General features: G+C 37.2%; 1 protein-coding gene and 1 non-coding gene across 8 annotated transcripts in view; both read right to left on the bottom strand.

Annotated features, from left to right (window-relative positions):
- The window catches only part of CCDC30 (coiled-coil domain containing 30), a 190,211-nt gene that overhangs the window by 68,709 nt on the left and 98,554 nt on the right, over positions 1-22,948 (bottom strand). For all 7 annotated transcript variants that reach the window (XM_037997921.2, XM_037997911.2, XM_073007408.1 and 4 more), the window contains 3 exons: positions 20,122-20,301; positions 9,172-9,381; positions 5,582-5,736 (listed from right to left, as the gene is read on the bottom strand). In XM_037997921.2, coding sequence (XP_037853849.2) covers positions 5,582-5,736; positions 9,172-9,381; positions 20,122-20,301 — 545 coding nt within the window. The remainder of the gene's footprint in view (positions 1-5,581; positions 5,737-9,171; positions 9,382-20,121; positions 20,302-22,948) is intronic.
- LOC119626557 (U6 spliceosomal RNA) lies at positions 17,459-17,561 on the bottom strand. The gene has a single exon (XR_005242710.1). It is a non-coding gene; the product is annotated as a U6 spliceosomal RNA (small nuclear RNA).

A 22,948-nucleotide genomic window follows, 5' to 3' on the forward strand; every position in this document is an offset into this window, starting at 1 on the left:
GCATGTGCCTGTAGTCCCAGCTGCTCTGGAGGCTGACGTGGGAGAAGTGCTTGAGCCTGGGAGGTCAAGGTTGCGGTGAACTTTGATCACACAACTGCACTGCAGCCTGGGTGACAGAGTGAGACCCCCATCTCTACAAAAAGAAAAAAAGCAAAGTAGGAAGTCAAAATTAAAAGAGTAACTCATGAATATGTGAGAAGTTAATTGATACAGAGTTTGAAAAATAAAAGACTAACAAACCAGGTCTGCCAATGAATAAAATTAAGAAATTGGTGTATGGATAAGACTCCCTGCATTCTCTGTAGCCTGAGCCTCTTTTAGCAGTCAGAGTGTTCTTTCTAAATTGCAAACTAATCATACAACTTCCTCTGCTCAAAATCCTATAGTGGCTCCCCATTACTCTTATTTATATATATATATTTTCTGTTCTTTGATTGAGGAACCCCATTACTCTTAAGGTAAACTCCAAACTGTTCACCACAGCTTGATAGGTTCTGCATGAGAAATGGGCACGGTGGCTCACAAGAGCTGGGCACTGTGGCTCATGAGGATCTGTAGTACTATGGCTCACACCTCCTAACACTGTGGGAGTCTAAGACTGGAGGATCACCTGAGGCCAGGAGTTCTAAAACAACCTGAGCAACATAGGGAGATCCTGTCCCTAATTTTTTTTTTAAATTAGCTAGGCATGTTGAGCATGCCTATAGTCCTAGCTACTCAGTAGGTGGAGGCAGGAGGATCACCTGAGCTCAGAAGTTCAGGGCTGCAGTGAGTCATGATTGTGCCACTGTATTCCAGCCTGGGTAACAGAGCAAGATTCCTGACTCTAAACAAACAAACAAACAAAAAATCTAAGGTTCTGCATGAGCTAGGCCTACCTCACCTTCCTCATCTCATTTTCTCACCACTGTCCCTAACCTTATTTTCGTTCAGCCAATGAACTTCTTCACTTCCTCAAAGTCGTCCTCCACACTATTCTCTGTTTAGCTTCTTGATACCAACTACTTCATTTTCAGCATAAATCACTTTCTTTGAGGAAGTCTTTCTTAAGCTCCCTCACTCCATAGGTATCCGTGTTATGTACTATCATGGCAACCTAAACCTCCTTTAGTATAACACTTACCATACTTCATCATACTTCATTGCAGTTGCATGTATAAAGATATTTATTATAGCTTTATAATAGCAAAAAAGTCTAAAAGATATAAGTATTACATAAAGTATGATATATCTATGTAACAGAATGTCACACAACTGTTTAAACTGATATTATGAAACTATAAATCAATAAGGAAAAGAGAGATGGAAAATTCTAAATATTTGGGATAAACAACACACTTCTAAATAATACATGAGTCAAAGAGGAGGTCTCAATAAATTAAAAATATTTTAAACTAAATGAAAATGAAATACAACTTACAAAATTTATAGGCTACAACATAGCAGAAAACTTGTAGTATTACATGCATATATTATAAAGGAAGAAAAATCTAAAATCAGTAATCTAAGCTTTCACCTTAGGAAACTAGAGAAAGAAGAACATTATAAGCCTAAAGCAAATAAATAGTAAAAATGAGAGTATTAGTCAATGGGATTGAAAACAATAAAACAATAGAGAAAAATAAATGAAACCAAAAGTTTGTTCTTTGAAAAGATGAATAAAATAGATAAACCTCTAGCCAGGCTAACTAATAAATAGAGAAGACAAATATTAATAATATAAAAAATGTGGCCAGGCACAATGGCTTACATATATAATCCTAGCACTCTGGGAGGCTGAGGCAGGAGTATCACTTGAATGCAGGAACTTGAGACCAGCCTGGGCAACACAGCAAAGCCCCATCTCTATTTTATAAATAAAACATTAAAAAAAAAATCAAAATGAAAGAGGGGCCACCACTACTAACTCCACGGACATTAAAAGGATAATAAAGGAATATTATGAACAACTCTGCCTACAAATATGATAACTTACATTATATGGACTGATTCTTTGAAAGACACAAACTACGAAAACTCACACAAGAAGAAACAGATAATCCAAGTTGGCCTATATCTGTTAAAGAAATTGAATCAGTAATTAATTACCTTCCAAAAAATAAAGCGCTAGGCCCAGATGATTTTATGGTGAATTCTACCAAACATTTAAGAAAGAAATGATACCAATTCTCTGTAATCTCTTCCAAAAAAAATCGAAGGAGAGGGGACACTTCCTAAGTAATTTTTTGAGACAAACATTACCCTAATACCAAAACCAGATACAGATACTATGTGATAGGAAAACCACAGACCAATACCTTCATGAACAGGTTCAAACTCAGTGTGGTCTGTTAAGTTCTACATGACCTAAGTCTAGCTTACCTTTCTAGCCTCATTTTCTTGCCACTTTCCTTGTCTCTAAACATTTTGTTCTGGCCAAATGAACTTTTTTCATCTTACTGAGAAAATTATGATGATAATGATGACAATAGTAACAACAATAACATTCAATATTACAATAACAACAACACTTTTTTTTTTTGAGATGGAGTCTCTGTTTAGCCTGCTCTGTTGCCCAGGTTGGAGTGCAGTAGCACGATCTTGGCTCACTGCAACCTCCGCCTCCGGGGTTTAAGCAATTTTCTTGCCTCAGCCTCCTGAGTAGCTGGGGTTAACACGTGTCTGCCACCATGCTTGGCTAATTTTTGTATTTTTAGTAAAGATGGGGTTTCACCATGTTGGCCAGGCTGGTCTCAAACTCCTGACCTCAAGTGATCCACCCTCCTCAGCCTCCTAACGTGCTGGGATTACAGATGTGAGCCACTGATGCCAGGCCTAATTTAAATTAAATAAAATTAACTATAGTTTAACAAATATATTTTTAATAGAGTAGCTTTGTAACATTTTGACTTGTCTAGTTTCCCAGAATTCCTTCTGTGTAAGTTTCTGGTTATAGTGGGCCACAGGAGATAATATTTGTGCAAGATTTAGAGAACAGAATTGAAACATTTTGGTTTTTCCAGGTAGAAGATTGGAGCAGGCACTTTTATAGTTTATAAACACTGCTAGATATCTGCTGCTCACCTTGGCATGATGCAACAGCCAGGCCTACAACTGCTCTACCTTCCCTTGAATCCTCCTTCACTTTTCCATCTCCTGGGCCAGATGTCTATTTAGCTACTTGATGAAGGGTGCCAGTTTCTCCTGTAGGATACCTACACTTTATCAAGGTTAGAGGCAGCAAGAACTGACATGGGTTCCAGTCCATCTTCATAGTTTCCACCTTGTTGCTCTCCCACTTTACATTCAGCTTCACTTCCTGATTGCTTGCCCTGCAGACTTCGAGCTCTAGCATAAGATGCAAAGATGACAGCCATATAGACTGCATAACCAGTACCCACAAGTGCATAAGACCAAGTCCCTGTAATAAGGCTTTTATTAAATACATATTCCTAATGGTTCTATTTCCTGGGAGAAGTGCTTATTATTTATCAGGATATATATTATGTCACTGAAATAGAAGAAACTGGGAAAAATCTAAATGTTCAACAATAAAGGATTTATTAAATAAGTTGTGACATATCATTAAAATAATATTCTAGAAGAAAATTTAATGTCAGATAAACAGATCATATATTTTAAGTGAAAAAGTAGGTTACAATCTAACTATTTAAATCAGGGTTACTTTCTTCTAGATTATGAAACAATATACACTATAGAGTCCCCTTTTGGTAGAAGAATTTCCCTATATATTTTATTTGCCTACACTTAGTTCAAATAGTGCATACATATTTCTTCTTAGCAAATCTTCACAAAAGATGTATAGAACTGGCATTACAATTCCCACTTTACAGATAAGGACACTAAGCAAGAACAAACATCAAATTTATGGTGAAACTAAGGTGGAAGAATGCTGAAGTCATTGATGCTTTAATGAAAAGTTTAAAGAGACAATAGCCCAAAGAAATCAGCAGTTTACTAATGGATAAGTCATTTTAAGAAGGGATGAGATGATGTTGAAGATGAGGCCCACAGTGGCAGACCATCCACACCAATTTACAAGGAAAAAAAATTTTTTGTACCCTAATCAAAGACTGATGATTAGCAGCAGAAATACTAGCCAATATCATAGATATCTCAATTGATTCAGCTTACCACAATTCTGACAGAGAAATTAAAGTTTAGCACTTTCCACTTGATGGGTGCCAAAACTGTTGCATTCAGATTAGCTACAGACAGGAGCAAAGCTTTCCATGGGAATTTTACACAAGTGGGATGAAGATCCTGAAGCATTTCTTTGAAGAATTGTAACAGGAGAAGAAACATGACTTTACCAATATGATACTGAAGACAAACCACAATCAAAGAAATGGCTACCAAGAGGAGGAAGCGGTCCAGTCACAGCAAAAGTGGACCAGTCAAGAGCAGTGGTCATGCCAACAGTTTTTGTGATGCTCAAAGGATTTTGCTTATTGACTTTCTAGAAAGCCAAATGATAACCTGCTTATTATGATAGTGTTTTGAGAAAGGTAGCCAAAGCTTTATTTTAAAAAATGCCTGGGAAAGCTTCACCAGAGTCCTTCTCTACCATGACAATGCTCCTGCTCATTCCCCTCATCAAATAAGGGCAATTTTCCAAGAGTTTTGATGGGAAATTATTAGGCATCCACCTTACAGTCCTGATTTGGCTCCTTCTGACTTCTTTGTGTTTCCCAATCTTAAAAAAATATGTAAAGGGCACCCATTTCTCTTTGGTTAATAATGTGCGAAAGACTGCAATGACAGGGTTAAACTCCTAGGATTCTCACTCAGTTCTTTAGGGATGGACTAAATGGTGTGCATCATCACTTACAAAAGTGCCTTCACCTTGACGGAGCTTATGTTGAGAAATAAAGTTGTTTTTTGAGACAGGGTCTCATTCTGCAACCCGGTCTGGAGTGCAGTGTTTCAATCATGACTCACTTGCAGACTCAAACTCCTGGGCTCAAGTGATCCTCCTGCCTCAGCCTCCTGAGTAGCTGGGATTACAGAAGTGCACTGTCATGACTGGATTATTATTATTATTATTATTATTTTGGTAGAGACGAGGACTCACTATGTTGCTCAGGCTGGTCTCAAACTCCTGGGATCAGCATCCCAAAGTGCTGGGATTACAGGTGTGAGCCACTGCACCTGGCCAATATATTTTTTATTTTATCTTTCAATTCAGTTGTTCCACAAACTCTCTGAAGTTCCCTTGTACAAAATATCAACTTCATTGTAGTTTGAATTTTGTCAGACTATGTCTCAGAGCAAATTCCACAGTATTTCATAGGCAAGTCAGTCAAGAATATTTACTGTTACCACTAGGTGTGTCCCAGAACCAGAAGAAATAATCTCTGCCTTTAAAAATCTCACACTCTAGCGCCAGAGGTAAACTAGAAAATAAACAATTAGAATACAGTGTGGTAAGTGCAATACATCAGGAATTGTGTGTGGCTGAGTTTACTTCAGTGGGGACAGAGCAGAAATACTCTCTGATATTCTGTTAGAGTAAATTGATATTGCTGTTAACTCAGTCATGGCTAAACCCACAGGAAACTGAGATCTCTGCTCCTCTTACCTCTTCTGTTGTTCTTCTTGATATTGTTGCTTTACTTTAGCTTCATTTTCTGTTGCTTCTTTTATCTTTTCCTCTAGCTGCTGCTTCTTTGAAATACAAGTGTCTGTGAAACAGACTTTATGAGCATGTTCTAATTTCCGCTGCAGGTCCAAAATCTTGAATGAAAAAAAGTTTACAAGTAAAGCATTAAGAAGAGTGTGATCTTTTTTCAAATTAGGGGAATAACACATAAATAGTAAACATAGCAGTGCTAACATATTAATCTGACCTGAAGTAAAAAGAGTAGCTAGATTTAATTTTTAAATAAATTGTTTAATTTTTGCAGTATGTAATGCATTCATATAATTCAATGTGTATGTATAAAAGAAGCTACAGGCCAGACATGCTGGTTCATGCCTGTAATCCCAGAACTGTGGGAGGCCAAGCTGGGTGAATCACTTAAGCCTCAGGAGTTTGAGACCACCCTGGGCAACATGGTAAAACCCCATATCTACAAAAAAATACAAAAATTAGCCGGGCATGGTGGTGAGTACCTGCAGTCTCAGCTACTCAGGAGGCTGAGGTGGCGGAAATCACCTGAGCCCAGGGAAGCTGAGGCTACAGTGAGCCAATGATTGTGCCACTGCACTCCAGCCTGGGTGACAGAGTGACAGAGACCCAGTCTCAAAACAAACAAACAAACAAACAAACAAACAAAAGAAGCTATATAGTGAAAAGTCTCCTTCCCATCCCTGTCCTACTTCCTCCAAATTTTCCTCCACCGAATAGGCAACCGTGGTTTTTAATTTCTTATGTACCCCTCCAGAGATTTACTTATGCATATATAAACATATACTATATAGTTATCCCCCATACATATAAATTTTACACAAACGATGAATACTATACCATATATAATTAGGTACCTTACTTTTTTATAGCAATACACATTTGGTCATTTTTCCATATTATATGCACATATTGAGTTGTCTTCTGTTTCATAGTTGCATACCACTCCACTGTAAGGGTATACCATAACTTATTTAACCAGTGCCCTACCGGTGAACATTTAAGCTGATTCCAATCTTTTGCTATTATAAATAATACTATTACAAACAATGTCTGCAGATTAAATTATGAGGTGTAGATTTACTAGGGCAAAGGTTATGAGCATTTGCTTGTTTGATAGATGATGCCAAACTGCCTCCAGAGGTATTAGACCAATTTATACTCCCAACAGCATTGTGTGAGTGCACCTAGTTTATCCACAGTGTGGCTAGATTCATGAATAACACTGCAAAACAAAATAGAAGTCTCTTATAAACCAAGCACCTATTAGCATATTGCTTAGCATCAATAATAGGTTTTTTAATGCTCTGGCAGAACTAAAAATATGATTTATGAATTTGAAAGAGAGACCCTATATTTTAGAGTTTATATGCTAGATTTAACATATCATTTAAAAACATTTTTTTCTTGCCTTTTTCATGTAGCAGCAAAAATCCTCCACTTTTTTAAAAGATAAATTTCCTTTACACTTATTTACTTATTTTTATAAACCCTTGTGTCACCTTAAATTGTGCCTGGTACATAGTAGGTGCTCAATAAATATTTGTTGAATGAATAGATTTCAGCAGGGTAGCTATTATCCCCCTAACGTATTTCTGACCCAACAAGGAATCCTTTAGAATGGCTTGGCATCACATTCCCCATAAATATTCTGTGAATGCCAGTGGGTGGCACTCGTTTTCTAAGAGAGGGGCTTTCTGCATCAATCCCAAGCCCCTGCACCTAGGTCTCTGCACAGCCCACACAGCATGAGAGAGGAGAAGATGCAGAATGATTCAAGGGGAATGGCAGTAGGCAGCCAGCCATCTGAGGCCAGTTCAAGTTCCTTGGAACTGTTCTATTTAGTTCTGTCTAGGGAGAATTCTTACTTAAGGAATTCGGTACTAATTCCACAGACAAAAGCATCACCTCACTGGCTTCTCTGTCAAGGATACATCCAAACTTCTGAACCTGCCACATAATTTAAGAAAGGGAACATTTCCAATACTTTTGAAGCCCATTCTGTGACCCTCTTTGATTATCCCTCTTCCCTCCCCACCAGAGAAAACCAATATCCTGAATTTTGTGTTAATCACATCCTTGCTGTTTCTTTTTAATAATCTCTCTCTCTATATATATGAGAATTTTTTTTTGAGATGGGGTGTTGCTATATCACCCAGGTGATCCCCCTGCCTTAGCCTCCAGAGTAGCTGGTACTACATGCATGCACTACTATGCCCAGCTAACTTATTTATTTTTGTAGAGATAGGGTCTCACTATGTTGCTCAGGCTGGTCTTGGACTTTGGGCTCAACTGATGCTCCCATCTCATCGTCCCAAAGTGCTGGGATTACAAGTATGAGCCACCATGCTAATAGTCCTTCCTTCCTTCCCTCCCTCTCTTCCTCCCTCCCTCCCTCCCTCTTTCCCTCCTTCCCTCCTTCCCTCCTTCCCTCCTTCCCTCCTTCCCTCCTTCCTTCCTTCCTTCCTTCCTTCTCTCTTTTTGAGACAGAGTTTCACTCTTGTCACCCAGGCTGGAGTGCAATGGTGTGATCTCAGCTCACTGCAACCTCCCACTCCCAGGTTCAAACAATTCTCCTGCCTCAGCCTCCGGAGTAGCTGGGGTTCAAGGTGTGTGCCACCACACCTGGCTAATTTTTGTATTATTAGTAGAGACGGTGTTTCACCATGTTGGCCAGGCTGGTCTCAAACTCCTGACCTCCTCAGGTGATCCACCCACCTTGGCCTCCCAAAGTGCTGGGATTACAGGTGTGAGCCACTGTTTCTGGCCATTCACCTCTCCTGGTCATTCGCCTTGCCTCGCCTCTCCTTTCCTCTCTTAAAAGTAAGTTAATTCAGCCAGTCTTAGTTTAACTCTTTAACTTAGATTTTTTTAGTTTAATTCAGATTGCTGTCATCTACTTTTTGATGTTTGCTTCTTATTATATGGTTTGACGAAATTATTTTTTAATCCAATTTAATTCTCAAACTTGCACATCAAAATGTACAACTGTTACATACTACTGCCACCTAGTGTTGGGCAATCTAAAATGAAGTGACAATATTTCAAAATGGTTCATTTCACAACACAAATCCCCCTACAAAATTACAAAATATGTTGGATGTGATGAATATGATAATTACCCTGATATGATCACTATACATTATATCTATTTAAACATCACTATGTACCCCATGAACATGTACAATTGTCAATGAAAAAAAAACAAAATTTACATTAACAGCCAATTCAAATGAAAGAATAAGTGTTCTCAAATGTGAAAATATAAAACAAAAGCCATATGAGATCAGTCAGTTCTTTAAGTTCATGCTATAGCTTTAATACAACTGACCTTTTTAAGTCCATGAAGTTTTTTACAAATACACAAGAATCCCTAAAATTGTAGGAACAGGTGAAATCAAAACAGAAGAAAACATGGGAGAGAAAAAAAACTCAGAATTCTATCAAGTCTGCAACATATTTATTTCTTAAAATGCTCAGGGAAATGAGATTTCAGTAGTGGTATTCAGTGTATGCTATTTATTAAGCATGAGGATCATTACCTTTTCCTCTGCATCAGCAACTTTAGATTTCTCCTGAGCCAGCTTTTCCTGTAGGTTGTTCTGTGATTTAATGCTCTGAGTCTGTTTAAGTACTTCCAACTCCAGTTCCTTGATTTTCTGCTGACACTGCTTACACTCTGCTGTGAGTGAAGAGCACATCTTTGTACTCTCTAATAACTTCTGTTGGGCATGCTTTAGCTCAATCTTTATCTAGAGGTAGAGAATAAGTAAGAGTAATACAAATAAGTGTGGAATGAACGTGAACTAGAATAAGCAGCTTTCAAAGGAGTATAGTCCCCTAAAAGCCAACAAATACCAGTGTCACATGGCTGAGTACCTCTTTAGAGCTGCCATGTGTTAGTAAGAGGTTCCAAAGTTTAGTCAGATGGCAGCTAAACAAAGGAATTTTCCTGAGTTTCTATATATGCATGGTCTAAATGTTTTCCATCCTTTCTTTAATCTAGTCCAAACTGGCTTTCATCTCCACTACCCCAGTGAAACTTTCTGCCAAGGGTATTAACTCTTCATTGCCAAAATAAATCCAAAGGACAAGTGACTTCTCAGTAGCATTCTGTGATACCAAACTTTGCTGGTTTTCACTTAGCTCTCTGCTGTTCTTTCTTGGTCTTCTTTGTAGACTCTTCCAATGCTACCCAACATGTGAGTATTACTGGACTCTTCTAGGCCTAGAAAGTGGATGATTTGCTATCCATTTCTGTAATTTGAAATGCCATTTTATGCCAATACTTGCCAAAATGAAACTCCTTGATTCTGCCATATCTCCAAAGTCTTTTTTCTCTCTCTTCCCAATTTCAGTAAATAATGCCACCATCCAAACTTTTGTGCAGGTCAATAATCCCTGAGTCTTCCTTTTCCATTATGAACCAATTCCAATCATTTAGCACATGCTGTCACTCTATCCCCACAATACACCTTGCATTAATCCATTTGTGTCATTTTTTTGGCACTAACCTAGTCTGGGGCATCATCTCTAGCCTGGGCTATAGCAACTATCTCTGCACTGATCCTGCCACTTCCATTTTTACTCTCTTCTAATCTATCCTCTAACGCTGTGGCCAAATTTTCTTTTAAAAACACAAATTGAACTACCTGACAACCCTGCTTAGAATCTTTCAGTGGTCCCTCACTCCAGATCCCACCAGCTTGCCTGGCTTTGTACGCTCTGGCCCTTGTCTATCTCTTTAAATCCATCCTGTTATTTCTCCTTCTCCCACTGTAACTCCTGTCACATTGGTTTGTATTAAGAGTTTCCAATACACCAAACTTTTTCCACGCCTCCCTCTGCCAGAAGTGCTTTCCCTTTTCCCTTCTCATTGTATGGTTGCCTGCGTATTCTTCAGGTCTTAGCTTAAATGCCACTTTGCAGGGGGCAATTTTCAGAATCATTTAATCTGAAATGTCCTGACTCATCACTGTACCACATTTGCTTCATTCATCAAACATATCATGATGTATAATTAAGTATGCATTTATATACCTGTTTATGTCCCCTTTCCCCACTTTAAATTCCAAGAAAGCAGAGATTAGGTTTTTAATTCATTTCTTAATACCAAGGCCTATCAAAGAACCAGAGAGTAGGTGATTAATCAATTATTTACTGAGCAAGTAAATGAATGATATTCTAAAAAATATCAGAACGTAGTGAATGTATACATTGGGCAGGGAAGGCTCATAGACAAAAGTGGTGAGAGAGAATTTACTTTGTTTTAATGGTAGATAGAATTCCCTGGTCTCAAAGCTTTTCAACTGAATTAATAGGGATGATAGCTATAATGTCCTTCATCTGTGCTTTCTCTATATTAACCAATCAGATTATATAAAGTGAATCTAAAAGTTAATTGTGTTCAACCTCTTTGAGCATCAGTTTCTTCATCTGTAATATGGGGATAATAACTACTTACCTCATAGGATAGTTGTGAGGCGGCATTAAATGAGACAAAGCAATTAAAGCCTCAAGAATAGAGCCAGACACATAGGAAACACCTAACAAAAGTTAAGTGTTCCTATTCAATAATTGCTTTTAGACTATCTGCTGCATTTGAAATACAGAGCTGAGGCATATACTAATATTACTACTTGACATTTGTTAGGCTTTCACATCTATGAAGTGGCTGGGATTGGTATTTTAGCCCATTTTAGAGATAAAAAACTGAATCTCAAATAATTGCCAGATGATAGAACCAAGGTCTGAATATAGATTTTCTGATTCTAATTCAGTACTCTACACTACATTTACTCTAAACTGTGAAATACATGTATTTATTATTTATCTAAAAAGAATACATTAGAGTGGATCAACAAGCTAAAATTTGGTTCTTTGAAAAGTCTAATAAAATAAATACACTTCCAGTGAGACTGATCAAAGAAAAAGCAACAAGACAAAGGTAACTAGTATTATAAAAGTGAAATGACCATCATTATATATTTCTCTTCTTTTTTTCAAAAGCTACCTCTGTTAAAATATATACATATTAAAAAGAAGACAAGATGAATAAATTTCTGTAAAACTTTAAATAATTTAAATGAAATGGAAACTTTTTTAGAAAAATAAAATATAACAAAGTTGATGCAAAAAAATAAGAACTTGACTTCTCATAACTATTAAAGAAATGGAACTAGAAATTGAAAACCTACCCAAAAGAAAGCAAAATCAGAAGGCTTTAGGGATGAGTTTTTTTAAATAATTTGAGAAGAAATCATTGTAACTTAATACAAACTTTTCCAGAAGACAGAAAAAGAGGGTATATTACTCATTTTATTTTAAGAGGCTAGGATAACCTTGATATCAAAATCTGACAAGGGCATTGCAAGGAAGTGACAGACTAGTCTCACTCATGAGGAAAGTTGCAAAAATCCCAAAGACATATTAGCAAGCCAAATCCAGCACTGTAGGAAAAGAATGATAATTTATGATGAAGTTAGGTTTATCCCAGAAATGCAAAATTGGATTAACATTAGAAATCAGTCAAAGTAATTCAGCATATTAACAGACTAAATTTTTAAAAAAACCTTCTCAAAATATTCAGAAAAAAATTTATGACATTCAACATGTATTTGTCATAAAACATTGAACAAACTAATGCTAGAAAGCAATTTCCTTAATGTAATAAATAATATCTATTTTTATTTATTTTTCTTTCTTTCTAAAGTACATTTGGATAAAATATCTATTTTTAAAAAGCAATAAAAACATACTAAATGGTGAAATTTGAGAGCTTTTCCTTTGAGACTGGGAATTAGAAAAGGACGCCTACTGTCACCAGTTCTATTCAGCACTGTACTAGCCAGTAAACAGAACAAGAAAAAAGAATGAAGGGTTTAACATATGGAAAGGAAGAAAGAAAATTGTCTTTAAATGATATGATTACTTGCTAGAAAATCCAAAATAACATATACATACATTGTAAGAATAAAAAAGTATGGGAAAGTTTTTATTAGAAAATGATTAAGTGAATTTTTATACATTGGGAAATAATTAGAAAATGAACATTTTTAAAGTTACCATTTATAATAGTATGGAAAATATCAGCACCTGTGAATATGTCTAACAAAAGATATATAAGAAAATTTAAATATTGAGAGAAATTAAAAACCTAAATACACACACTCTCTTCTTAAATTAGAGGATTCAATCTTGCAAAGATTTAAATTCTGCCCAAATTGACCTATAGAGTCAATGTAATTCCAAGTGAAATCCCAAAAGGTTGTGTGTCAATATACATGTGTTCTACGTGAGTTCATGTGAGTATTTGTGTTTAGCTTAACAAACTGATTATAAAACTTATATAGGAGATCGAGACCATGGTGAAACCCCGTCTCTACAAAAAATAGAAAAAATTAGCCGGGCGCGGTGGCGGGCGCCTGTAGTCCCAGCTACTCAGGAGGCTGAGGCAGGAGAATGGCGTGAACCCGGGAGGCGGAGCTTGCAGTGAGCCGAGATTGCGCCACTGCACTCCAGCCTGGGCGACAAAGCGAGACTCCGTCTCAAAAAAAAAAAAAAAAAAAAAAAAAAAAAAAAAAAAAAAAAAACATATAGGAACCCCAAAGTCCAGGAATAGCCCAGACATCCCAGAAAAGAAGAACAAGGTAAAAAGACTTGCTCTATTAAATGTTAATATTTATATAAAGCTAAAATAATCACGATAGCATAGTATTGGCACAAGGGCAGACAAATAAACAATGGAGCAGAATAGGGAGCTCAAAAATATACCACAATAGGCTGGGCACGGTGGCTCATGCCTGTAATCCCACACTTTGGGAGGCTGAGGTGGGCAGATCACCTGAGGTCAGGAGTTCGAGGCCAGCCTGGCCAATATGGTGAAACCCCATATCTACTAAAAGTACAAAAAAATTAGCCAGGCATAGTGGTGTGTGCCTGTAATCCCAGCTATTTGGGAGGCTGAGGCAGGAGAACTGCTTGAACCTGGGAGGCAGATGTTGCAGTGCGCCAAGATCATGCCACTGTACTCCAGCCTGTGTGACAGAGTGAGACTCCATCTCAAAAACAAATAAATACATACATAAATAAATGTTAATGTAGAATAGCTTTATGACTTTGAAGTAGTAAGATATTTATTAAATCAGACCCCAAAATCACTAGTTATAATGAAAAATAATGATTATTAAAATTCAAAACTTTGATTCATCAAAAGATACATAAGGGGAATGAAAATGCAAGTCACAGAGTCAATGTTTCTAATACATACCTGATAAAGGGTTAATGTATTTAAAAAGCCTCTATAAATTAATGAAAAAATTAAAATGAGAGAAACCCCAAATAAATATGAACAAAATCTTGAACAAGCACTTCACAAAATAGAAATTCAAATGCCAATTAAATGTATAAAAAGCTGCTCAAACTTGTTTGCAAACAGGCAAATGCACACTAAAACCACAAGGAACTCCTGCTATACATGTATACTAGGTTTGCAAAAATTTTAACGTCTGACAGTTCCAAGAGTTGGTGAGGATGTAGAGCAATGGGAACCTTCAGACACTGTTGGTAGAAGACTTTAGAAGGAGTTGAAGTAATACATATCCTACGATGAAATAATTCCACTCCCAATCTCTTCCTAGAGGAGTGTGTACTTATGGACATCAGGACACATGTGCATGAATGTTCATTGCAGCACTCTTTAAAAAGTAGAAACATTACTTAGTTCTATTCATATATCTTGCTACGCAGGAAAGAATCTGATCTTCATTGACTGAACATATCTGAAATAATGTGCTGTTATACCCTCTGTTCAAAGGCAAAGCTCTTTCAGTAAAAGCTGCTCAAGTATGTAGAGTGCTTAGCTTATGAAACTTCATTTCCTCATTTTGCATTAATTTTTGAAGACCAGAAATGCCATTTCCAAAAATGTTAGTGGACACATAAAAATGGTCAAAGCTTTGTTAAACAGAATGAAATGAATGTATGTAGAAGTAAAGAAATTAAACCCTGGCCGGGCGTGGTGGCTCACGCCTGTAATCCCAGCACTTTGGAAGGCCGAGGCGGGCGGATCACGAGGTCAGGAGTTCGAGACCATCCTGGCTAACACGGTGAAACCCCGTCTCTACTAAAAAATACAAAAAATTAGCCCGGCGCAGTGGCAGGTGCCTGTAGTCCCAGCTACATGGGAGGCTGAGGCAGGAGAATGGCATGAAACTGGGAGGCGGAGCTTGCAGTGAGCAGAGATCACACCACTGCACTCCAGCCTGGGCCACAGAGCCAGACTCCATCTCAAAAAAGAAAAGAAAAGAAAAGAAATTAAACCCTAAGGGCAAAATGCCTTAATATCATTGGTGGATCAATGTAGGTCAACAGGAAAAAATGTAATAAGCTTATCTCATTGATGTTACCAAAAAGAAATTCTCAATCAAGGTTTAATACACTTCCTACTTTTCTAGTAAAAACCCATTTCCCACCTTGCCATTCTAAAACAGCTCACCTTCTGTCTCATTTTTTTTTTTCTCATTTTATTTTGGAGGGTTGGTACAACTTTTGAAATTTCAATGATAAGAACAAATCTATTAGCTGTTGACTTCTTCTCAAAAGGCACTCTAACCTTTCAGAAAGCCTAGAAGTTTCATTTTTCAAGAATAATCTTATTATGAAAAAAGTAAGACACAGACAATTAATAGATAAGAAACAAATCAAAGAAAAAGAAGAAATCAAGTGTTCTGAAATATTTGGTAAATTGAGTTTGTTCAAGATTAAGAAACCTAAACTTCTCATTGTAAATAGAAAAGGTACAAGTCCTTTCATAATATATTGTCTATTTACTCTTGGGCCTGTGATCAAAGAGTCAACACTTAGGGTTTTGGTGATGCTGGTAATGATGAAATAAGACAACACTGGGGCAAACACTGTTACGGCCAATGACCTATGCATCCAAGGCAGCTTCTTCAGCTTCAAGTTGGGACAGTCAAGCACCAAGAAGAGGATCTACAACAGCGTCTTGGTATTGGTGGTAACAGAGCAGCAATCTGCCTGAGGCTCTGCAAGCCTATAACATTCTTTTTAACATCCCCAAGCTAGAAATATGTAAAATGTCCATAAGCCATAGAAAAAATAAATAATGTATGGCTTTTTTTTTTTTTTTACAATAGAATACTAATATTGCAAAGAAAATGAATGAACAATGGCTATACACTATAACATGAATGAATCTTGCAGACAAAGTTATAAGGCAAACACAAGGTATAAATACTGATTATATTTTTGAAATATGAAAAATAGGGGAGACAACTATATTGTGTGGGATTATAAATAGTTGATAAAACTATAAAGTAAAGCAAGAGAGTTATTACCAAAATTAGTGGTTACTACTGGGGTGGTAAGGTGATGGGATTATGATGGGGACAAAGTACACAGGGGCCACTAGTGTGCTGGCATTGTTCTATTTCTTGTCCTGGGTAGTGTTTAGATGTCTATTTACTTTATGACAATTAGGTAAACTGCATGTTTTATGCATTTTCTAAGTGTTATATTTTATAATACAATGATTTAAAAAGCAATAAATTAGTATTTTGGTTTTTTTTTTAAAAGAAAAAGTGATATTTTCATTTTTATTTATTTATTTATTTATTTATTTTTTGAGACAGGACCTCATTCTATTACCCAGGCTGGAGTGCAGTGGTGTGATCACAGCTCACTGCAGCTTCAAATCCCTGGGCTCAAGCAATCCTCTTGCCTTGGCCTCCCAAAGCCCTAGGACTGTAGGCTTGAGCCACTGCACCCAGTCAATATTTTTATTTTTTTAATTTTTAATTAATTAATTAATTTTATTTTTAAATTATACTTTAAGTTATGGGATACATGTGCAGAACGTGCAGGTTTGTTACATATGTATGCATGTGCCATGTTGGTTTGCTGCACCCGTCAACCCATCATCTACATGGGGTATTTCACCTAATGCTATCCCTCCCCTTGTCCCCCACCCACTGACAGGCCCCGGTGTGTGATGTTCCCCTCCCTGTGCCCATGTGTTCTCATTGTTTAACTCTCACTTATGAGTGAGAACACGCAGTGTTTGGTTTTCTGTTCCTGTGTTAGTTTGCTGAGAATGATGGTTTCCAGTTTCATCCATGTCCCTGCAAAGGACATGAACTCATCCTTTTTTATGGCTGCATAGTAGTCCATGGTGTATATGTGCCACATTTTATTTATCCAGTCTATCACTGATGGACATTTGGGTTGGTTCCAAGTCTTTGCTACTGTGAATAGTGCTGCAATAAACATACGTGTGCATGTGTCTTTACAGTAGAATGATTTATAATCCTTTGGGTATATACCCAGTAATGGGATTGCTGGGTCAAATTGTATTTCTGGTTCTAGATCCTTGAGGAATCGCCACACTGTCTTCCACAATGGTTGAACTAGTTTATACTCCCACCAACAGTGTAAAAGTGTTCCTATTTCTCCACATCCTCAGCAGCATCTGTTGTTTCCTGACTTTTTAATGATCACCATTCTAACTGGCATGAGATGGTATTTCACTGTGATTTTGATTTACATTTCTCTAATGGCCAGTGATGATGAGCTTTTTTTCATATGTTTGCTGGCTGCATAAATGTCTTATTTTGAGAAGCGTCTGTTCATATCCGTCACCCACTTTTTGATGGGGTTGTTTTTTTCTTCTAAATGTGTTTAAGTTCCTTGTAGATTCTGGATATTAGCCCTTTGTCAGATGGATAGATTGCAAAAATTTTCTCCCATTCTGTAGGTTGCCTGTTCACTCTGATGATAGTTTCTTTTGCTGTATAGAAGCTCTTTAGTTTAAAAAATATGGAATGCTTCACAAATTTGCATGTCATCCTTGCGCAGGGGCCATGATGATCTTCTCTATATCATTCCAGTTTTAGTATATGTGCTGCTGAAGCGAAATTTTTGTTTCTTAATCAGTCTCATAAATAGGCCTAACAGTAGCTAGAGACTCAAGTTTGATAATTTGAATGGAATTTTTTTTTTTTTGAGACAGATTCTCACTCTGTTGCCCAGGATGGACTGCAGTGGCCCGATCACGGCTCACTGTAACCTCTGCCTCCTGGGTTCAAGCAATTCTCGTGTCTCAGTCTCCCGAGAAGCTGGGACTACAGGCATGTGCTACCATACCCAGCTAACTTTTTTTTTTTTTTTTTTTTAATTTTTAGTCGAGATGGGATTTCACCATGTTAGCCAGGCTGGTCTCAAACTCCTGAGCACTTTAAGTGATTTGCTCACCTCAGCCCCACAAAGTGCTAGGATTATAGGTGTCAGCCACTGCACTGGCCTTGAGTGGATTTTTAAAAGTGAGTACTAAGTTTGTAAAGCTGAGGTTCCAAAATGACCCAAATTGAGGAGGGATAAAATATGGAAAGATGTCTACACAGGAAAGAGAGGAACAGACTTGAGTTTAAGTTCTGACTACAATTTGTTAGCTTTGCAGTTTTGAACAGTTTCCTCATCCATAAAGTGCTCACCGTTTAGGGTTGTGAGGCTGTTCATAAGAGATAAAGTGGACAGGCTGGACCCAGTGGCTCACACCTGTAATCCCAGCACTTTGGGAAGCTAAGCCGGGAGGATCACCTGAGGTCAGGAGTTCAAGACCAGCCTGGCCAACATGGTGAAACCCTACCTCTACTAAAAATACGAACATTATCTGGGTGTGGTGACGTGCGCCTGTAATCCCAGCAACTCAGGAGGCTGAGGCAGGAGAATCTCTTGAACCTGGGAGGTGGAGGTTGCGGTGAGCAGAGATCATGCCACTGCACTTCAGCATGGGCGACAGAGCGAGATTCCGTCTCAGAAACAAACAAACAAAAAGAGATAAAGTGGACAAACTTTCAATAAAGGATACTCATCGTATATAACTTTCTTAGGTGCCTGGCCTAAGGAGCTAATCAAGAGGCTGATGTCTTATTCCTAAATGGCCAATAATTTGTCTCACCACGGAGATTAAAATAGATAAAAAAACTTTTTTTTTTTTTTTTTTAAATTTACTGCATGCTCTTTACAAACAGTGAAAAATAAAAATCTTCTCTTGCTACCAAGCTATCATTTATCCATCCCTGAAAGACTATTCATTAATCCAATAAATATTTATAGGGTACCAATCATATGTAAGGCATTATAATCTGTGTAGTTATGGCCATTGTTCCTTAAGAAATATGTAGTATTGTTAGAATATGTTCCGAGTTGGACAGTTAAAATGATCTAAGAAATGCCCTTGAAGGGAAAGTGAAAGACTATCTTATGAAAACATATGGTAAAGATTTAGAATTTAATTTAAAACTACAAAGGCTTGAAGGAAGATGAACAGTCTTCAAAAACTCATGAGGGGTGAGGACAGGGAAGAGGTTTATTCAAATAATCCTGGAATACTAGAACTCCCTTAGAAGGCCTTCCTTGAAGTTTGGGATAAACGGATATTCGTTTTCCTCTATATCTCCCCTACTAGACTGTAAGCTCTTGAAAAGTAGGGACCTTTCTTATTCATGTTTATGTCACTTTTCAAATAAGATCATTTTATCCCGCTAGACCAGTGTGGGCAAACTTTTCTCATAAAGGGTCAGGTAGTAAACATTTTAGACCATGTGGGTCACGTGGTTTCATCACAACTATCAAATCTGTTACTGTAGCACAAAAGCAGCCATAATATATAAACAGACAGATACGGCTGCCAATAAAACTTTATTTATAAAAACAGAAGGCAGACAGAATTTGACCTACATGCCAAAGTTTGTGACCCCTCCACCATGGGTATAAGGATTGTGTCTATTGTGCCTACCATTAAACTCTCAGTGTCTATAAGATTGCATATGAATATTGAATGTTGAATTTTAGAACCTTCAATAGAGGCTTATAGAAACTAAGTCCTAAATATATATATTTACAGAATTGAACCATAATTAAGAGGAAGTACTATTTTACATGGAGGTTAATTTTAAACATTTATGTGGTTCAAAAAATTTAGTTGAATCTGTGTATGGCAGTTCTACATAGATTATTTTTAAACAAGCATTTGGGAGATGTTGCCTTAACTATTTCATGCTGTTGTATTAGGAAGAACAACTTTGCTCTCCCATGAATTGTATCTTGGTGCAGTTGAGATCTGATTGAACCAATAATAATGGATACATCTAATAGGGATAAATAAGTCTAGTGATACACAGGGCAGGACAACCAGGGTTTAGGGCTCAGGTCACTGAAGTTTAGTAAGTACTAAAAATATTAGATAGTGTTTTCAGAAGATTATGTAATGTAATGCCTTTTTCTATTTACAGGTTGATAATATACACATTCTTTCTTTGCAGGGAAAAGTTAAAGGAGGAAGTTACCAGATAGCTCACATTGTCCACACATTTGTGGAGCCCAGCATGAATTATCAAGTAGAGGAACTTAAATTCGTTTATTCCCAGGGCCAACTGAAACCCTTCCATAAAGCATGTGCCCACAAAAGTTACCTTAATGTTTTCTTCCTGAAGTAAGCTATTATGTTGCTTTAAGTCCAAGTTCTTCCCTCGTTCATATCGAAGCTCATTTTCAGCTGAGTTGCATAGAATCTGGAGCCGGTGCAAATTCTGGTGAAGTTGTTGTACTTCCCCTTGCTGGTTGTATTTTAGTTTATCTCCAGATGATGGATACTAAAGCAAACATTTTAAAAGAGAAAAAACAGACAATTGGAAAGAATATTGGTAAAACATGGGTTCAAGTTGTCCGAACCAGAATCGTCAGAATGTGATTATTCACATGTAAATGTTTTTGGAATTAGCTTATCTACAACAAACTACTCTTTTACATTTATGGATAGTTGATACATATTCATATAATCTGTTATATTAGAGTGAAAATAACAATAAAATTATATTAACAAAAGCAGCAGGCACAGACAACTTACCTTATTTTTCATATCAATGATAGAAGCACAGATAATTTTAGAGTAAAACACATTTAAAATGGGGAGTTCAAAGAGTCTATATGTTAAGAAGTAGAGTGTGAATGTGTGTGTGTGTGTCTGTGTGTGTGTGGTGTCCGTTGGCAAAAGGAAAGAGGAAACTTGGTAAGACACCTTAAGTTTCTAGTCTTCCTCATCACTTTATTTCCCGATGATTTTTCTCCCATAAAACACATTATTTCAAGGCTGAATAATATTGCATCATGTGCACACACACACACCTTGCAGATATCTCTTTGACACACTGGTTTCAAATCCCTTGGATATACACCTGGAAGTAGAATTGCTGGATCATATGGGTAGCTCTATGTTTAATTTTTTGAGGAACCTCCATACCACTTTCCATATTGGCTGTACTAATTTACATTCCCACCCACAGTGTCGAAGTGTTCTATTTTTTCCATATCCTTGCCAACACTTACCTTTTGTCTTTTTGATAAAAGCCATTCTAATAGATGTGAGGTGATATTTCATTGTGGTTTTAATTTGCTTTCCCTAATAATTCACAGCATTGAACATTTTTTCACATACCTGTTGGCCTTTTGTATGCCTTCTTTTGAGAAAAGTCTATTTGCATCTTTTGCCTATTTTAAAATTGGATTATTTGTTTTCTTGCTATTGAGTTGAGTTCCTTATATATTTTGGATATTAACCCCTTATCAGATGTATGATCTACAAATATTTTTGCCCATTCTGTAGGTTGTCTCTTTACTCTGTTGATTGTTTCCTTTGCTGTGCAGAAGCTTTTTAACTTGACACAACCCTATTTGTCTATTTTTGCTTTTAGAGTCACATCCAAAAAATCTTTGCCAAGAAAAATGCGAAACATTTTCCGTAAGTGTCAATCAATGGATGAATGGAAAAGAAAATATAGTATACACACACACCACACACACACGTACAATGCAAAACTGTTCAGCCTTTATAAGGACAGAAATCCTGTCATTTGTCATAACATGAATGAACTTAGAGAGCATTATGCTAAGTGAAATAAGCCAGGCACAGAAAGACAAATACTGCATGATCTCACGTATACGTGGACTCTAAAAAGTTGAACTCATAAAGCTGAACTCACAGAAGCAGCAAGTAGAATGGTGGTTGTGAGGCTGGGGAGGGGAGGCATGGAATGGAAAGATGCTAGTCAAAGGGTGCAAAGTTTCAGATAGATAGGATAAATTCTGGATATGTATTATATGGCATAGTGACTATACTTAATAATAATGTGCTGTATACTTGAAAATTGTTAGAAGAGTAGATCTTAAATGTTCTCACCACAAAAAAGTATGTGAGATGATAGACATGTAACTTAGCTTGATTCAATCATTTCACAATGTATACATAAATCAAAACATCTGGTTGTACACGACAAATACACAACATTTGTCAATAATCCTGAATAGGCTGGGCACGGTGGCTCACGCCTGCAATCCCAGCACTTTGGGAGGCCAAGGTGGGTGGATCACCTGAGGTCAGGAGTTCAAGACCAGCCTGGCCAACATGGTGAAACCCTTAGCTGGGCGTGGTGGCGCGCACCAGTAGTCCCAGCTACTTGGGAGGCTGAGGCATGAGAATTGCTTGAACCCAGGAGGTAGAGATTGCAGTGAGCCAAGATCATGCCATTGCACTTCAGCCTGAGTGACAGAGAGAGACTCTGTCTCAAAAAAAAAAAAAAAAAAACAAAAAAAATCCTGAACAAAGCTGTAAAAAAAAGCACATGTATCAAACACCAGCAATACACTTTCCTATCAGGCTTCTCCAGTGAAATAAGAGAATAGTCATTTGGATTTTCTACAAAAGGTAGGCACAAGTAGGTATGCTGAATAGATAAAGAATTCAATCTTATACAATTCAATAGATAAGATATTCTTAGAGTTTCCTTAGTCCTGGTCCAGTATGCTCCTGTCTACAACTTTCTAAAAAGCCCATATCATTATTTTAGTTTTATCTTGCTTATGTCCCTAAAGTAACACAGAAGCCCTCAAGTCCTATTAGCTCTTCAATTCCTACTTTGGTTTAGCTAGAAAGGCAATCTAAATACAATCTGCTTTTCTTTGAGCTGCAAGACTCTAAGATCCCTAGGGAAAAAAATCTTCAATGGGTTATAATGTAATTATGAATTTTTTTTTTTTTTTTTTGAGACAGAGTCTAGCTTTGTCGCCCAGGCTGGAGTGCAGTGGCGTGATCTCGGCTCACTGCAACCTCTGCCTCCTGGGTTCAAGCAATTCTCCTGCCCCAGCCTCTTGAGTAGCTGGGATTACAGATGCACGCTACCATGCCCAGCTAATGTTTGTATTTTCAGTAGAGATAGAGTTTCACCATGTTGGTCAGGCTGGTCT

Source organism: Chlorocebus sabaeus, chromosome 20, assembly GCF_047675955.1.
Source record: "Chlorocebus sabaeus isolate Y175 chromosome 20, mChlSab1.0.hap1, whole genome shotgun sequence".
NCBI classification, from domain to species: Eukaryota; Metazoa; Chordata; class Mammalia; order Primates; family Cercopithecidae; genus Chlorocebus; species Chlorocebus sabaeus.